Here is a 19,900-nt window from a genome sequence, read left to right as displayed (position 1 = left end):
TCTGAAAATGGTTTTTGTTTTATGTTTATTCAGGACATTCAACACTCTTGGGGCCATCAAAGAGAAATTTCTCTGAGCAAAGGTCGAAATTATATCTGAAAATGTATAATATACCTGTTGCATTGGTTTGATATATTTATAATTCTTTTACCCACATAACCTACATAAGTATTGTGTTATTTTCTAAACTAAATTCCGAATTCCTATTTCATGACTAAGTTTTCTGCGTTGGCTTATAAATAACGTGAGGTCGCGCCTGATCTATTTAAGTTTTTGAGCAGATAATATTTTAACTAGAGATATTTTCTTTCTTATTGTTTTTAAAATGGGCAGTAGTTGTTAAAACACTTATTTTAACACTTTTTAAAATCGTGGTAAGATGATTAGTCTCACGCTTCAGGCGTCAGTCAAATGAAATAATTTCACGTAGGTATCTATTAATTCCGTATTTTAGCGGAGGAAGAATATAGTTCTGCGTGTGAAATAGAATCAGAACATACAAGCTTACAATACGGCATCATGAATCATGACTCTTTTAAAAGCCGTTTAGTAAAGATGATGCTGTAACATGTTAAATAAAGTCGGTTTTTATATTTTTTGTTTTCATTTTGTATTTATGCATATTTTGAATTAAAAAAAATAAATTATTGAGTCTTGAGACTTATAATGAAAACAACAATAAGTTTGATTCCTCAGAACTAATTAATCTACTGTACTTGCTTGCCGTGCCCCCTCCAAACCAACTAGACTTTCTGGCCATTTCTACATTCCTAACATTAAAACCAATCATCGGAAATATTCTACCATCCCTCGTGATGTGAAAGATTTAACAAGACTTTATATAGTCTAGATATATTTATATTGAATAGGCACAGAAAAGAACTAACAAGCTTGATTCAGAATCACAAAGAATAGACGTTTTATCTTTTTTGCTCTTGAAAATGCCATCTTAAACTACTGTTTTCCTTCATTCATCCTTCACCACTCCTCACTTTCCACCACTTTCCTTCTTTTTCCTTCCCACCATCCTCTGTCTTGTCCCAATTTCTTTTATATCTGAATTAGGTTGTGGTCCTGTGACAAGTGTTCGGACTCACGAGCCAGAGGTCCGAGGTTCGAATACCACTCTACCCCGACTTGATTTCCATTTTCTAGTAGTAAGTTATTTACAACTTGTTAAAATTAGCAACAGAAATTGAAATATTTGAGTAAATTATAAGAACGCTAATATTTCTTTCTTAAAAATATATATATATCAGATTGGGGGAAAAAGTAATTTCGTATTTCGCGCCTTTTTTTCAACTAAGTATATATCGATCATTATTAGTCATATTGGATTATACAATACGGCGTTGTAAAGGTGTGAGTGTATACTACAAACGTTTCTTTGGCATTATTGCGCTTGGTCGGTTCAGTCGTGAACTATCGTGCGTCGAGTATAGAGGTCTAAAAGGAAGAAATTCGTCATCTTTTACTAGGTACCTGAAAGGGAAAAACGCGTCGAAAGCGACCAAAAAAATGTGCGATGTACACGGGGCCGATACTCTTTTGATTCGTGCTGCACAACAGTGGTTCGAGTGATTTTGTTCTGGTGTAGTGGAGGTGAATGATGCACCACGCTCTGGCAGGCCTGTCATCGAAAATGACGATAAAACTAAAGAAAATATCGACATATACCGTCATGTTAGCAGTCGTAGCATCGCCCAGGAGCTGAATATCGATTATAAAACCATTTGAACTATTTGCAGAAGGCTGGATTGAAAAAAAGCTCGATGTTTGGGTGCCACACCAGCTGAGGCAAAAACTTCATCAACCGACTTTCCATCTGCGAATCGCTGCTAAATCGCAACAAAATCGACCCATTTCTGATTTAATGGATAAATTAGAACATAGCTATCTAACAAGATTTAAATGTTGATGGACTGGTTTTGTACCAAAATTTAAAAATAAATATGGAGAGCGTAAGTTGGATTATATTGTTCCAAAAATATTTAATATGTTGCCACTTGACTTGAAAACATGTCATAATAAAAATAAAATTATGTTTTTAATACGAAAGTGCTGGTAGACAAAACGTTTCTGTACTGATTTATTATTTACGTAAAACATTCTTAAACTCGGTGTTTTTATCTCTCATTAAATACACTTGAATTATTTTAGTTTTAACCTTTTGTTTTCTTTCTTTCCTATTTTACATGCATATTTTAGATCTTAATTTTAAGAGGTACTTATTTTTCTGTAGAATTGAAATTTTCGATTACCTTTGTTTTATTTTTTATCTTGTTTTGGTTACATTTATGAGCACACACTATTTATTTATACATATACAAGCGGACCCGACAGACGTTGTCCTGCCCGAACGTCGGTTTGCCTGCTATTAGCTTGGAAAAAGATATTTCATTGATAAGTAGGTACCTAGATACTTTTTTGTGATTAAATTCCAAAACTAAGGATTGTAAATATTAAATTTAAGTAGGTACTTGTTTATGGTTGAAAACATAAAATAAATATTTTTTCAAAAATGGTGGTCTTTTCACCAACAGAGTAGTGTACTAATGTAGAAATCAACTTTTAAAAATGTATTGAATTTGATATTATTTTAGTTAATACTACTTGGTAATCCAAAAATCCAGTAAAAATAAATAAATGGGTGGAAATTAGAAGGAATTTAAGGAAAGAATCTGATTTAGATCCACAAAACACAAATGCTTTTTGTAAACATTAAAAAATACTTCTATTTTCCATTCTCTAAAATGTTCTCCATCTCTGTTGTAATATGTTAAAATTAACAGCTCTGTATAAACCAAAAATATTGTTGATAAATCCACCCGGTCCAAGAAGTATAAACACTAAAAATATTTTCAGACATTGCCCAGTATTCTTCTTCACGTGTCATGTCGGGTCCCCCCGACGTCGACGATCACTTGGGAGAAAGCTTCCCTATCCTGAGCAGTGCGAAAAAGCTCCTCCACAGTTCTAATCCTGGTCCATGCTCGGATGTTTCGAAGCCAGGAAAGCTGTTTTCTTTCGACCTCTCTACGTGCCTCGATCTTCCCCTTCATGACAAGCTGAAGTATGGCATATTTATCACCTCTCAATACATGGCCAAAATATGAAATCTTACGGAGCTTAAAAGTGGTGAATAGTTCTCTTTTAGTATTGGCTCTACGTAATACTTCATTGTTGGTTATCATATCGGTCTAAGATATTCTTAACATTCTACGGTGGATCCACATTTCAAATTTATTTATTTATTTTATTTCATTGGAAAGCCAACAGACATTTATACATTTATAAGAATCAATTATACCATAAATACATATCATAAAGTCCAATTAGAGGCTTCCACATAATATTGTTATTGTAAATGTTGTCACATCAAAATTATACATAACATAAAATAACTAATCATACAAAACTTATAATATTACTAGAAATGTAAATGAATATTGGTCACACAGTTGCACATTACAATAAATAATACAACTATAGTTGACCATACAGTGTTCATTTATTATGTGCCTACATACAGAACTGCACATCACCTGCATAATATAGGCTGCGGATTCAAGGCGCAACATCATAACTTGAATTATTTTTGGAAATTTCACTTTTAAAGGAAGTTAAAGATATATTATTAATATCAATACAATTTAATTTTTGATTACACATATGGCAGGTTCTATTTACAAATGAATTTTGAAAAGATTTAGTTTTACATTTAGAAATTTTAAAAAGAGATTGGTTTCTGGTCTGCGTTACTGGGACTCTAAAATTAATAAGTGACAGAATCTTAGGGCAATCTATCATGTTATTCAAAGTTTTATACATAAAAATGGCATCAGCCATGTTCCTTCGAGTTTGGAGAGTTTGGAGTTTAGGTAAGTTTATAGACTCATCTGGACCTGTATTCTGAGTCAACCGTCTAAAATTGCAATACGATAAAAATTTTGATTGTATAGATTCAATTCGGTTTGTGTATTTTTTGTATTGAGGGCTCCAAGCGGGAGATGCGAATTCTAATTGACTTCGAACAAATGTGAAGTAAAGAGTTTTAAGAGTGCGCGCATGATTGAATTCTCTCCCTATACGGAAGAGGAAACCTAACATTTGGTATGATTTTTTCACAATTGAGTTGACATGTGCCTCAAACGTTAACTTATTGTCAAGTAGAACCCCGAGATCCCGCATCTCATTAACTTTAGTAAGTACTTGATAGTCAAGGCAATAATTATGGATGATTTTAAAGTTGTTCCTTGAAAATGTGAGCACAGAGCATTTTTTAATATTCAATTTTAGTAAGTTTTGTTTACAATATAAATTTAATCTATCGAGATCTTCTTGGAGTTTGACACAGTCTAAATTAGATTTTATTTTTAAATATATTTTCATGTCATCAGCAAAAAGTAAAAAATTTGCAAATTTAAAGCACTTACCAATGTCATTGATAAAAATTATAAATAGTAATGGCCCCAAATGCGATCCTTGTGGAACGCCTGAGGGTACATTTACAACATCGGAACTAAACCCGTTTACGACTACTGATTGTAGTCTATTATTAAGGTAAGACGTCAGCCACCTATGTAGATTACCGTGGATACCCAAATTCCATAATTTATTGAGTAATATACTATGCGTAACAGTGTCAAAAGCCTTTGAATAATCAGTATACACTACGTCTACCTGAGTTCTTTCGTCCATTGCTTTTAAAACAGATTCCAAAAATACAACAAGATTAGAAGTGACGGATCTAAATTTTACAAAACCATGTTGGTTCTCGATGATAGTGTTTTTGACAGCATTATAAAGTTGACTGTAGACTATTTTTTCAAAAAGTTTGCTGATAATAGTTAATTTTGAGATTGGACGATAATTTTTTATATCATTTTTTGAACCAGATTTATATATGGGTGTTATAAGGGCGCTTTTCCACATATCAGGAAATATGCCTTCACTTAATGATAATTGAAATAATAGAAATAATGGTTTGGCGATTTCATAACAACACATTTTAATGAAATATGAAGATATGTTATCACTACCCCCGCTTGTACTATTTGACAAACTTTTAATATGACCAATAATCATCCTTTTTGAAATTGAAATAGAAGATATGTTGACATGATCATCAGTTTGTATGTTTGTATAAGGTAATTGTGTGTTGGGGGTGCAATGATTGAAGGAAGTAACAAAATGCTTTGAAAATAACTCACAAATATCACTGGGATTGTCCGCTGTAATATCATCAAGAACCATAGATTGCGACAAACCATGATTTTTGTTTTTACTCTTAACAAAATTCCAAAATTGCTTTGGATCTTTACTAATTTTAATCTCAGAGTCATTTACAAAACTTTTAAGGCAATCTTTAGCCATTTGTTTTTGTCTTGCGCGCAGAATATTAAACTCAATCTTATCAAGGGGGTTATTAAATTTCTTCCATTTTTTGAAAATTTTGTATTTTTCTTTAGTGAGTTTAATTAATGCTGGACTATACCATACAGGATACGAGTTATTTGCTTTGCATTCTCTCGTGGGAATATTTACAGATATAATTTCCCTTAAGATGTAATAGAATCTATCCACAGCAGTGTTACAAGAAAGATTAAAAAATTCGCTATCCCAGTTGATATTCTGAAGGGAGTTATTAATTGTATTATAATTTGCCTTTTTAAATAATGTTATAGTACGGGAGTGATTAGGCATCGGTGTAAAAACGGATAATTCAAGTTTAATACATAGAGCGATATGGTGCCGACACTCAGGGATGAGAGGCTGGCTAATCTTGGAGACTTCCAAATTATGAGAACTTACGACTAGATCGAGATATTTGTTGTTATTATTTGGTATACTGCAATACTGTGATAGACTAGTAAACGACAATACATCTGAAAATTTAGCTGTAGTAACAGTTTGATTACTATTTGCCATATACATGGTCCCATCGATACTCTTATGCCAAGAGGCTTGGGGCAGATTAAAATCACCTATTATAATAAATTCATCATTGGGATGTTTAGTTCTAATATCACATAATTTGTCGAGAAAGATTACAGAATGAGATAAATGGTTAACGCCTGGTGGAATATAGACACAGCATAAGTTAATTTTAAAATTATTATTAATAGTTAATGTTACCCATATGTCTTCAACTGATGATTCCCATACAAGTTGATGAAAAGCTTTGTATTCTTTTTTCAATCCAATCATTACACCACCACCACGTCTGTCACCTTCTCTATCATGCCTGTAAACCTGATAACGGTCGTCAAATAGTTCAGAATTGTGAATATTAGGGAGTAGCCACGTTTCTGTTATAAATATAGCATCATAGTCGTTATTAGTCACATTAAGATAAAAGTCATTCGTCTTTGAACGCAAACCAGTTACATTCTGATAATATATACTTATTTGAGCTTTGGCCCTGAATTTTTATCTATAGAAAACCAACAACATGGGCAGAAATTGCATGAAAGATAGTTAATAATTAAAGTATGGAAAAAGCAGTTACAAAACAAAGTAAAGAATAAAATATAAAAAATTATTATAAAAAAATATCTTGCAGCACAAATTCAGAAGTCACTTGAAGTACCGGACTGGCTTCACTCTTTCGGACAAATATTTGGCCATATTTTATCCAAACAAACTTGAAGTTCTTTTCCTTACACATTGTGCGGGCTCGGCCAAAAAGGGATTGATGATTGATCATTCGTTGTCTCAGCTTAAGGTTTATATTGTCGTTACAAATAATATTGTTTATTTAGTTAAATCCTGTTCGGGCTGCTTCTATTCTGCATTTTATCTCAATGTCGGGGTCTAGATTTTCAGGGATGATACTGCCGGAAGTACCTGAACTGTTTCACTCTTTCAATATTGACAGTATGCAGGTAAAATAATTTTATCAGATGAATATCACCCGCATCGATAAAGGCTTCAGCTCTGTAACTTCACAAACATCAAAAGATGGAAGAATTGAAGGAATATAGGCAGAATGGTGAATGTTACACAGCGTGTAAAGTGGCCATTTAAACCAGCCAATGACAGGTCATAAGCAGTGTAGATGCTTAGACTTCTATATACCCTTCTCTAAAATGTTCTACATCTCTGTTATAATATGTTGGTAAAAAAATACATTTATACGAGCGAAATCGATAGGAAGATTCTCAGTTTTTAAAATGGTGTGTCTTTAGTCTTCTCTGTTTGTTATCATGACGCCAATATAGACTTTATTAATCTTCTGGAGGGTTTGCAGAACATGTATCATCGTGGTAGATTAAAAAAAAATAAAAAAATACCATGTATCAATCACCCTTGCGCACCGAACTTAAGTGCCTTCGTTTTAATCAGCGCATAAACTTTCAACCTCTCTCACTTCTTCATTGAAGATGTTAGGATTCGTTCTGTGTACTGCCAGGGTTTTTGAAAATATCCACGTACTGAGAACTCTTTACAACTCCTTAGTGCGAAGTAGACTTAAGAGTGGGTCAATGATTTGGGGGCCACATGAACTGAAGTACTCTCTTATGATAGAGAAATTCCAAAAGAAGTTTCTGAAATATTTTCACATGAGAGAGTACGAGTATTAGCCTTGGCTCTACCCGGCCGAGTTTCTCCAGGGTATGCATGGCTACAACAGTTTAGAAACTAGAAGAAATTTGTATTTGACTACACATTTTTATCGATTGTTGCGTGATATGATCGATAACTCTGAGATTATGATAAGCATTGGTTTGTATGTTCCTGATAATTACCTAAGACAGCGTCAGCAAAGATTGTTTCATATTCCGATATTCAAGACCAACTTGCCGATGGTTATGTCTGTTGGGAGAGCTACAACATCGCTCTGAATGTTGATCTGTTCCATGTATCCGAAGGGGTTTTCCGGGGCAGGATTCTCCTACTATTTTGACAACAGTCTCTTTATGTATTTTTTGGATTTTTATAATATGCACACAACTATTATGATCGTCTAGAGTACTTTCATATCTTTAGTTTAGAATTCAGAAGGATTTTGGCTAGTTTGATATTCTTGCACAAATCAATATCTAACTGTATAGATGCCCATGATATCCTTGCTCAGATAAACCTTAATGTACCTCGGCGTAACTTGCGTACCAATCCTGTCTTTGCTGTGGGAAATTATAAAACTAACATCGGATTCTTTTCCCCGCTGCCAAGGATCCTCAGAACAGTGAACGAAATCTCACTAAACGGTACTGCGGATGTGTTCCTACAGCAAGGGCAGGCATTTAAGAAGCAAGCGATGTTGTCTCTCTTGACTCGCGATGTCACACTTGCCATTTCCGCCTAGATTATGCCATATTTATTTATTTTGTTAATTATACATTTTGTAAATTTATGTAGATTTTAAGACTGTTTAGATTAAGTAACTTAACTCATTAATGCCAATCTATTAAGGCTTACTCAAAAATTCTTGCGCACCAAAATATCTTGCTGAGAACTTCATTTACCTTTCATCAGAACCATGATCACATGGTCGACTACTTCGCTTTTCTCAGAAGACACTTTAAATTCCTGGACATACCAAATCATTCTTCATCAATTTTCTGTTGTGTTCAAGGTGCCAGACTTTAGAATGAGCTACCTCTTATAGCTATATTTTTAAGAAACACCTGGGTTGCTTTCCAAACGCTCTTGCGGCCGTATTATCTTGTGTATTTACATACAAAATACACGAGAAAAACTGTTTTCTAGTGCTGCGAGAGTGGTTCAGAATAACAACACTGAAACATTAGTATACATCCTTAGAACCCAACCGCGGAACTGCCTAGACGAATCGGGTTAAGTTGGGCTGCGTTAGGAAAGCTGAAACACAAAGTCTACAACTCTTGTGTTCTGCCGGTGGCAACATACGGTCTTGAAACTATGTCACTCACTGCTAGAAGAGTTTACAAAATTAATGCACTCAGCGATCTATGGAAAGACAAATGTCGGGCGTCTCTTTATAGACCGAATAAGGAATGAGGAGATAAGACGCCGTACAACGGTGACTGATATCGCAGAAAGAGTGGGAAGACAATAATGGCAGTGGGCGGGTCATGCGGCGAGACAAGAAGTCGATAGGTGGACCCCCTAAATACGAAACTGGAGACCCAACGAAAGTAAAAGGAAAGTAGGGAGACCGCAGAGGAGATGGAGTGACGACGTCGTCGAACTCGTGGGCCATGGATGGAAACAGAATGCCCAGGACAGAAAAACATGGAAAAAATTGGAAGAGGCCCTTATCCAGCAGTCGAGAGAAACAGGCTGATAAGAAGAAGAAGAAGAACCCAACTTCCCCTCGTTTTTTTTATTCCTTTTCTTTCCTGGATCCTCTTCCTGTCTCCTTCCAAATTCGTTATCTGATCTCACATTTCTCATCATGTAACGTGTATGTATAACACACGTATTTTTATACTTAAGTTTATATCGCACTTTCAAAACGAAAACGACTTAACTAAAAAAAAAAATATTAAAAAAACTTAAAATGAGTTAAGATTATAAAGCGACTTCAATGAACACTGTCCATCTTTCCGCATTGAAAATAATGCAACATTTGGGTGGGAATAGGACAAAACCGTTACATCGGTGTCTTTGTTACTCAATGAATTTAGGTTCCGTGTCGGTATGGAAGCGACGCTATTAGTGTTGTGTTTATATTGCTGTGTGAATGACGCAACGCAGACAAACATATAGTGACCGAAAGCCGCTTGAGTCGATTTTATTCCGATACAAATGGCAATTTTACTTTATTATTTTAAATATTAAAATGACCAATTTTGCTTTGTGATTGTTTCGTTCCGATTTTAATAATGACATGTCAATAAATAATAACATGTGTTTGGTGACCAGATCTGACTTAATAGAAATTATCTCATTATCTTATTAATCAGTGCATTTGTTTGTTTTTTTTCAATCTAATAATGACTCATTAAATAAATGTACTGTTTAAACTTATAATAATTTATTTTTATTACGCTTTTTTTTCATAGATTCAAAGCTGAATGCCTTTGGTATAATTTTTAACTCAAAATTTGGTGCTGAATTTGAAAAATACGAAACAATCGACGAAAGAATACGAAGGTGTCACAATTTACATTCTTTTTTTGCAATTTCCCAAAAAGTTGAATTTTTGAGTTGAGTTGTTTTCGTCCTAAAAGTGCGTTATGTACAAGCTCTATCTGCCCACTAAAAAATGCCTAAATTCTGAAAATAAATATGTATATTTATATATACTTATATATTTTTTTGAGTACAAATTTTTAATTTTTTTTTTGACCTTTCTGTTTTTTAGATAGTTGAAATATATTGATTTCAGCAATAAGTCCACCAAAATGCATACATTTTTGTTCTTGAAGTTTAATAAATCAACAAAAAGTTTAGTGAATACACTAATAAAATATTTATTTGTCCATAGGTCGAAATAAGCATTATTTTAAAAAGAACAAAATATTTCATATTCGAAGTAAAGACCGCGTAAAACTAAAACTCCTAATCAAAAAGGAATTTTTGACCCTGTTCTAGAAAATTAATCTGCATTTGAACATAATAATAATTGTCTTCAGCATAATACATAACCTTTAAAACTTCTAAAAGTAAACACAGAATGTAGGGACCCGATAATACCTATACGATTTCCACAATACCGTGAATCCTATTTTGATATTATCGCGTCTGCGCGGATTACAACGGAAAATGGCAGCCATTATAAAACCCAGTTTTCTTTTTACTAGTCCTAAGACATGAATATATTTTTTTAATTTAAGACATAACAACATAGACGGAGAACATTTAAAAGAAGGAAATATGAAAGTCTAGGCATTTACAGGGCGTATGACTATCGTTAGCTGGTTTAATCGATCAATTTCATATGGTAGGTAGTTATCCTGTGAAAGCCTAAATTTCTGTATTTACTTTCTCAGAAATGTTCTCCAACCTATCCCTTTTATTTATTTCAAATTCAATGCACATTACAGCTCTCTAGCCAATAAGGAAGTTCAGTACTACGGGAAATTGGATATAAACATTTCTTACACACGGTAAGGAGGAGAAAAACTCACATCCATGTGCGATAAAAGAATCCTACAGTTCTTTGGACGTATTTTCAGGGGGAACTCTGGTAGTTTGGAGAAAACTATTCTCCTGGAAAGTGTCAAAGGGACAAGGTCGCGTGGACGTCAACCGACAAGATGGAGCGGCTTGGTCACTGAATAATTACTGACGAATGCTTACAAAAGAGTACAAGGCCGTTCCAGATGGAGGAAGATAGTTCACAGACGAGCCATGCCTGGAGTCAGGCGTAATCACTATCCTCAGACATAAGGCACGGATTGAAGAGAGACACTCTGTAAAAATTAGAGTATAATTGAGCAGCGAAGTTTCTAGAAAAAAAAGAACTACTTTAACTACGTCACGAGTTCTTGGGAATCGACCGATTAACTTTAGCGTTGTTAAGTGTTGTGATAGATTTCCGGTATCTGGGAAGCCAACTCACCAGTCAGGACAACTCTCCGACGACAACTTTGGAGCGTCACGGGCGGAGCGGAGTAACCTCAAAATTACAAAACCTTAAAAAATCATAGAGATGATAATACGAAACAAAAACGGAAGAAGCTAGGAATGGCGATCTATCCTCTCTACCTAGGGGAAATGGCGTGATGGTAGTTGGTGGAACGGCGAATGTTATACAGTGTGTGAACTGATAGCATAAACCAGACAATAACAAAATTTTTAAGCTCTCTAAATGCCTAGACCACTACAACCATCGCGCCATTTCCCCGTAGGGGTAGGCAGAGAGGATGAACTGCCACACACGCCTATCCTGACACACATCTCTAGCCTATTCCACATTCATACGTTTTGTCATTCATGCCCTTCGGTTGTGTCTGCTTTTGACATGACCAGACTTGAGATTTGGGTTTATCTTACCGTGCCACCTCTTTTTTGGTCGTATGCCTAGAGTCTTCCATATTGTTTTTTTTCCAAAATAATCTTTTAAATTTTGTGTGAAACATGTGTATTCAAATTCATTTATTTTTGTAAACTTATGTGGATTTTTTAGATGAAGAGTCTTAAGTCCACTGGGATTGCAGTTGCGAAAGTCAGAAGATTGAATCTGGGACAGAATTAACTCTTGGCTCCTACTAAATATGGACTCGGGAGGCGTCTCGAAGTGGCCGGGAAACGAGAGGAAGGGGCGACTGTCTCACGGAGCCAACTTGGAAAACCTCCTCGCCACCAGTCGCCAGTCGGTTGCTGTACTCCTGGGGTTAACGGTCATTCTTCAATAACACAAAATGGTAAGTCGCGAAGAACCGACACTCATCTACACAGCGTTATGTGCGCCGGGGAATACAACCAGTGAAAAGTTGCTCAAAGCGTTATCGTTTCGACTGCTTGTGGAATTTTTAACTCCATTACATTTTTTTATCGTGGTGATGCCAACTTTTATCGAGAAACAGTTATCTTTTCAATATTTTTATATTACATCGAAATTATTTAGTGAATTCAAAAGTTAAGTGTTTTTATATATTACGTAAGCACTTGTGATGATTTCGTGAAGTTGTGTCTCGTGTGTTGCGGTAAACGCGTTTAATTACCATGCTTGAGTTTCTGGGTTTGATTCCCGGAAAGGAAATAACACTGTTCATTCGTTATATTATTAAACGCATCATCACCTGTAAAGAATGCGCTGCATTGTTATACCGATACAATGTCCTATGCACCATTGATTGCGGATACTGGGTACAAGAATTACGATGATTTGACAGTGTAATTGAAAAGGAACTCTAACTCTATTATTTCTAGTCCTACTTCTAAAAACAACATGTGTGCATTTGTTTTTTGTTAAAAATGTACCAATCGATTTCAATTAAACCAAAATATTACAAAATGTCAGTCATATTTTCGGACTTCAAATTATGTTTACGGGTTCTGTTATTTTGAAAATGATTGAAATCGTAATACAAGAGAAGCCACGATACTTTAAATAGGCTTTCATAGTACAAACTGCAAATATCGTAGTCACTGAATCAATCAAAACATTCATTTACATATATGTATTCATTAATTTCAAATTAATTAATAATAGTTCACATATATTATTTACGAACTTATGGCTTTTAGGCCGTGCCCGTGTTAAATGAAACAAATAAATTAAAAGAAATCTTCATCAACGTAGAACAACGACGCATGTGATTTTCTTCAACTTTAAATGAGAGCGGTTTATTTTTTTTTGACACTGACGTCACAACTCGATAAATACAAAAGTATATCCTTTGATGCTTGGGATAGTTATTTGTATACGTATATTTTTAAACCCGGAATATTGTTTAGTTCATAGCTGATGAGTTTTGAAATTAAAAAAATACAAAAACATAATACATCGTCGTCGTTTTCCTAATCACACCTAATGATGCATAGGGCACTGCATTGATACACCAACCACTGCGCATCTCGATAATTTTTCTTACAAGAAGGTAAGATGACGCTTCAGGTGCCAATCCGGGGACTATGAAATTAATATTCAAATGTAAAAATATCCTATCAAATAAATGTTTTAAGTATAGACTACAATACTATTAAAATATGGTGCAACTTTAGAATATCATTCGTGAATTTTTAAAAAATATTTACATAATGCATTGTTTGATTTAATGAATTTCTATGAATTCTTACCTAAAACACACTTGAACCGTAGGTGTCAGAAAGACTTTTGGAAAAATATTTTTTTTGCAATTTGAAATTAGTTTATTAGTTAAGATAATTAAAATAGCATCGTTTGCATTACTTATTGCCAAAAGCAAAACAACACAAACATTTTTCATTAGAATAAATAAAATAACTACTCATTAATCCAAATTTACAAAATAAACTCAAAATTATTGTGTAATAAATAAATCAGGCCAGATGTTAGTTTTTAAAATGCATCGTATAAAATTAAAAATATATATATATATCCTAAAATAATGCAATCGGGTAGGCGGGGCCAAAGTTCTTATCTAACTCGCAATGTGCAATAAACACATTCGTTAGCCAAAAAAACAAAATACTTCAATCGCTTTCCGGTCTAAATTTAAAACTACCGCTGACACGTTGAATCCGAACTATGTCTCAAAGCTGCGGGTTATTTTGAATCCCCGACACCAACTCTGAATCCGAACGGTGTGTGATGCTTCAAGTTATTTTGGATAATGGCTACACCGCTTGCCAAGAAAAGCTCCCGATCTCGATATGGACATTTGCCAAAGAGGAAACACAATACGAACCGATATCGCGTTACGATCATTATTGAACGTTCGATTAACTTCTAGAAATCGAATGAAAATTAAATCATTATTAAATGACCCCAATATCTGCAGGGTTTTAAAATATAATTCATAATAGAGTTGGCGTTTATTTTGTAGAACTCACTATTATAATTTTAATTTTAAAATCAAACACTGATTTGAATCTTGAAATTCAGTTTTTCTTAAAACAAAAAATCGGATAACATGGGAATTTTCAAACGAATATAGGCTTGTATAACTGTATACAGTTATTCAATATACATTTGTTTATAAAAGGACCTCCAGTCTTCTTTATTTTCATATTCGTTTGAAAATGACAAAATAAGTATGAAAATAAGTTTTATAATAACTTAATGTATCATCATTCATCATTCCCTTTCCGCACCGAATGGTGCATAGGGCACTACATTGGTACACCAATCGCCGCGTATATTGATATTTTTTTGTAACATGAAGAAAAGATGATCAGTCTTACGCTTCAGGTACCAGTGCAGGGACTATGAAATATTCTAGTGTAAAAAACACTTTTCAATTAAATATTTCATATCAACCATGTCGGGAATCGAACCCGAGACCCCTCGCATGGTAGGCAAACGCGCTGACCATTACACCACGAGGCCGACCAAACAGTATACCTACATAAAGTATATTTAAAAGAATCTTTTGGTCGATCCTAGTCGCCATTACGATCAAGGTCATGATTTTTTGATTTTATAATAATGATTGTATTTCAGAGATTAAAAGCCGTGTAAAAGTTGCATTTATTATTGTTTGAAAGCAACGTAAATAAACAAGGCTTTTGTAATCTGTAATCTTGAAATGATCGAGAGTCAAAGAAACATTTCGTCATGCTTGTAGAAGAACGACGCATGTGATTTTTTTCAATTTTGTATGAGAACGGTTTTATTTTTTGACGCTTTTTGTCATAACTTGACAAGTACACAATGACATAAAATATGTTTCTATTGATACTTGGGTTATTTTTTATTTTTTTTAAACATGTAATATAAGGCCGTTTTAAAATCTTTTCAAGATCAAATATATTTTAAAAGAAAGTCAATGTCACATCCGTCGTTGTTCCACGATCACGACGATTTTAATATTCTAATTTATTTTATTTTATTTATTTACCTTATTCACAATATATTAATTTAACATTTATTGAGACAAGTCCCAACTTCATAAAACCAAAGTCCTGTGTTGAGTTCAAACGAATACGAGTATATGTATACAATTTTAATAGTCAATATCACCATATTTACTACATATAACAAAAACATAAGTTAAAAATACATGGCATATCATATATAAAATAGAACATGCAATATAACACCATAAAAAATATATGCTTTTTTAAAAATAAAACCAATTCAAATATTTGAAAAACCATCAAAGAGTTTCTCACTCAAAATTAATAATTAATTATTACAATTATTATTGGGAGGGTTGGGTTAGATTTCACTTACAAGCTTGATTGCAAAACTTAATTTATCAGGGAAATCTTTAATTTTAAAAGACAAATGAGGAACTTCAGCCCTACGGGAAATTGGATACAAAAAATGTTTTCTTACGCGGGGTAAAAATTAGAGCATTAAATTATAGAACAAAGTTTCTTGAAAATGTACAAAAAAAATAATAAAAAATATTTTGATAAAAACGCACTACTTTAAATGACGTCACTGGTTCATGTGAATCAACCTATGATCTGAGAGCTATGGAAGATTTCCGGTCTGCTTGTCGCTTCTGGACCAATAGGAAGAACTGAATGAGAATAAGCGGAAATGAACCTCTGACGTTACACGCGGAGATATTTCAGAAATACAAAACTTTGAAAAATCGTAGCGCCGATAATACGATATATAAAAATTAAAAAAAAAATTGACTTAGTTTAACAGTCTATTAACAAATAATTATTTTAAAAAAAACCACTGAACTTCCTCATTTTGACTAAAATGACATCGACATAATTTTAATAGCAGACGGCGGTATAGTTTTTACATAACAAGGATTCATTTTTCATTGTCATTCCATTGTTTATTGAAGAGATTTTTGATTAATTATTTTTAACTAGTAAAATTGTTTGTTTTAAGAAAATTTACTAATTAGTCTCGGTTACCTATGTCATGTATTGGTAACTTTTTAAAAACTACTGAAATATTAAAATATTTTATTTTTTTTTTGCACACGTCGGTGCATTGGTATCTACACCAACTTCACTGCAGCTGTTATGTTGATTGTTGATCATCTATCACGTGTCTATCACGTGTCTATCACATTATCTATTAACGACTCTATAATTTGTTTTTTATTTATTCTATACCCATCAGAACAGTTATTCCAATACATGAACAATAAGGAGAGATTTCAGTAAAATGTTCGTACGAGGTTTTCCCAGAGCACGAATTATGTCATACTCAAAACCAGTACGACTTTCGCTCAGAGGCATCTCTCCTTTATCGCACCGAGAGTGTTCAATATTTTGGAAGCTCTCAAGGACAATTATTATTTTTAAGAGAGGAGTTAAGGACTGGATTTTACTTAGTGGGAGGGATTTGAGTGGGAAACTCCTCGATGATTTTTAGAATATATGACCACCTTTTTTTTCTCTCTTTAAATTTTAGTTTTCTATATAATATTTATGGTTATGTACTCGTATGCCTGTGTTCTCGTCCCAACTCAACACAGGACTTTTAGTCCCATGGAGTTGGGACTTATGTCTCAAAAATGTGTAATAAACCATTTATAAGCAAACAAATAAATTTTCCATAATTTCTATAATTCTTATTTACGTAATTATAATCATAGACATAATTCAAAATTTGAATAGTTAAAATAAAGGAAATTAAATAATTAAAGTTTCGTCTCGTCCTTCTAATTTGACATGTAATTTCCGGATGAGTAAACAACGAATTGAATTATCACATGTGTTTTTATCACTTTTAGATTTACAAAGCTTTAGCTAATCTGTTAGTGTTTACTGGTTTTCCTTTTTATTTATTGCCATTTATACACAACGTTATCGTAGATAAAAAGCTTCTACTCAACATGATTTCATTAAAAATAATATTCTACGATATTGCTAAATTTTGTGGCAGAATGCAGAAATTAAGGGGCATTTTATAAAAAAAAAGGGAAAAATATGTAGCCAATTTTACCACAAACACTTTTTTACGAGGACATAGTTTTTACATCGGACATATTTTTTAATAAAACAGAAGGGATCATCATCTCGCCTTTAAATAATAAACTTTGAGAATACGCTCCATATTTGTGTATAAAATAAGTGGTTGAACGAAAGGAAGGGAATATACGGCAGTTTGTCACTTGACGAAAATTAGGACGAAAAAAATTGTACAGAAAATTGCATTGGGAAACATTCAACAATTCAAACAGTAAACTAAAACGCTTACATAAACAAAAATAAGACGGCTTAAAAAATATATTGGAGGCAAATTTAAATCAACATTAAAATCACGCGATGACTAAAATAACCAGACGAGACATAACATGACTTGATCTTGTTATATGTTTTAAAATTAAAAATAAATAAATAAAAATAGAAAATGAAGAAGAACTTCTTTATTCAACTTTTCCAATTTGACTTATGAAGATGTATTTTTTAGTGGATTTTCCACACGGCGGGAGTAATATGATACTTGTTTATGCACAATGAGGTTTTTTCTTCCCGCTTATGACTATTTGTATCTTCTCCAGGCGGATAAGGATAAGAAGATCAAGAAGAAGAAGGCGAAAGAAGACGCGCCCGCCGACGCCGCTCCCGAAGAAGCCGCCCCCGCCCCCGCCCCAGCGGCGGCACCCGCCAGCACCGGAGACTCCCAGAGGCAGTCGTCTCGCGGCTCCCGCAAGGCCAAGAGAACCGGCTCCAATGTCTTCTCCATGTTCTCCCAGAGGCAGGTCGCTGAGTTCAAGGAGGTAAATAAACGTCCACATGCATCAAAATGCGAGTGGTCGAAAACACTTGTGTATAGTACCGGCAGATGACGGATAAAAGCGGAGTGAATGAGGTCAAATGCGATCTGTGGGAAATGTGAGGAAAATCAATGTATGCCAGGGTTACAAATGATGAAATCAGACTAGAGTGCGAATCTAAGGCAGGTATAGTTGATAAGATTACGAAAAGGTCGCTAAGATAGTTGGAAGTTTGAACGAATGGATGACGAAGGAATGATAAAATGGGTTGTGATCCTGTGGCTAGTGTGTGGACTCACAGATTAGAGGTCCGAGGCTCGAACCCTACTCTACCTCAACTTGATTCCCATGTTCTAATTGTGAGTTAATTACAACTTGTTGAAAATGACCCTAAAATGGATATATTTTGGTAAATCACGCGAACTCAAATATTTCCATTGAAAAAAAAAGACTTATGGTTATATGACCCGAAAATATATTTAGTTTACTGATGATTACTCATGTTGTTATTTCTATCAACCACTTACTTGATTCTAAATTTTTGAAGGCGTTTGATGTCAACGCCATATTGGGCAAATAATAAATCGATTGAAATTAGGTAATAATTATCACGATATAAGCAAGCTAATGGTTTTTTTTTTTACAGGCGTTCCAGCTAATGGACCACGATAAGGATGGTATCATTGGCAAGAACGATCTCCGTGCCACCTTCGACTCTCTGGGTCGTCTGGCCTCAGAAAAGGAGTTAGACGAGATGGTCAACGAAGCCCCTGGACCGATCAACTTCACTCAGCTGCTCACCCTCTTCGCCGCCAGGATGGCCGGAGGTTCCGATGAGGACGACGTCGTCATCAACGCCTTCAAGTCCTTCGACGAGGAAGGAAAGATCGACAGCGAGAGGCTGCGTCACGCCCTCATGACCTGGGGAGACAAGTTCTCCGCCGGAGAAGTCGACGAGGCTTATGACCAGATGGACATCGACGACAAAGGATTCATCGACACCGCCAGGCTCATCACCATGCTGACCGCCTCCGCCGAAGAAGAAGATGGCGGCGAAGCGGCGTAAATCACATTTAAAAACAATAATCATTGCCTCACCGAAAGCGTCCCTCACAACAGCATTAAAATAATTTAAAACTATAACATCGCGGCCTGGCAACATCGGAGGGATTCATAAAAAAAAACGCGGGATGCGTTGCATTTAGTGACGTGACCCAGGCTGTTTTCATCGCGAAATCATCTTTTGATATTATTTATTTTCACTTTATAAAGGATGCTTACCCATGGTGTATTTTGAATGTAAAGTCATGGATAATATTTATTTATTATATAATCGAATGGACACGTCAGCGGTACCTAGTTATCTCGTTTTGTTTTATTTCTAATTATAATATCACTAAATTATTTCCATTTTGTTATTATTGTATGCAAATAATGTCCCATTTTGCGTGGCAAGAAGAATGACCAACCTAAACTAGCACGCTTGCGATCGAATAACACCAGATCGCCATTTTGTAAATAATACCATCGTTTTACAAATAAATATAATTATTAAGTAAAAATGATATTTTATTCCACGACAACCCATAAAAATCCACTTCGAATCCAGTTAGTTTGAAAACAAGTGATTATTTTAGAAGAGTTTTTAGAAAATGCTTTATAATTTACTCAATAGATGGCTC

The 19,900-nt window shown here is 34.3% G+C and overlaps 2 protein-coding genes across 3 annotated transcripts in view; one reads left to right on the top strand and one right to left on the bottom strand.

Annotated features, from left to right (window-relative positions):
* The window catches only part of LOC148279600 (pyridoxal phosphate homeostasis protein), a 32,023-nt gene that overhangs the window by 11,498 nt on the left and 625 nt on the right, over positions 1 to 19,900 (bottom strand). The gene's annotated exons all lie outside the window — the stretch shown is intronic.
* Mlc2 (myosin regulatory light chain 2) lies at positions 12,143 to 19,780 on the top strand. The gene is made up of 3 exons (XM_088229700.1): positions 12,143 to 12,299; positions 18,003 to 18,221; positions 18,865 to 19,780. Exons 1-3 carry the CDS (start codon positions 12,297 to 12,299, stop codon positions 19,282 to 19,284), a joined length of 642 nt encoding a protein of 213 aa, XP_088085826.1. The 5' UTR covers positions 12,143 to 12,296; the 3' UTR covers positions 19,285 to 19,780.

This window comes from Micrasema longulum, unplaced genomic scaffold (assembly GCF_059751315.1).
Source record: "Micrasema longulum isolate JH-2025_06_02 unplaced genomic scaffold, ASM5975131v1 h1tg000696l, whole genome shotgun sequence".
NCBI lineage: Eukaryota > Metazoa > Arthropoda > Insecta > Trichoptera > Brachycentridae > Micrasema > Micrasema longulum.
This window is presented reverse-complemented; position numbering and strand designations above follow the sequence as displayed.

What these genes read in the sequence shown, in the direction of transcription:
- Mlc2 (XM_088229700.1), top strand. An exon ending in AGGTCGCTGAGTTCAAGGAG is followed by an intron (nt 18,222 to 18,864) that starts GTAAATAAACGT and finishes TTTTTTTTACAG; the next exon opens with GCGTTCCAGCTAATGGACCA.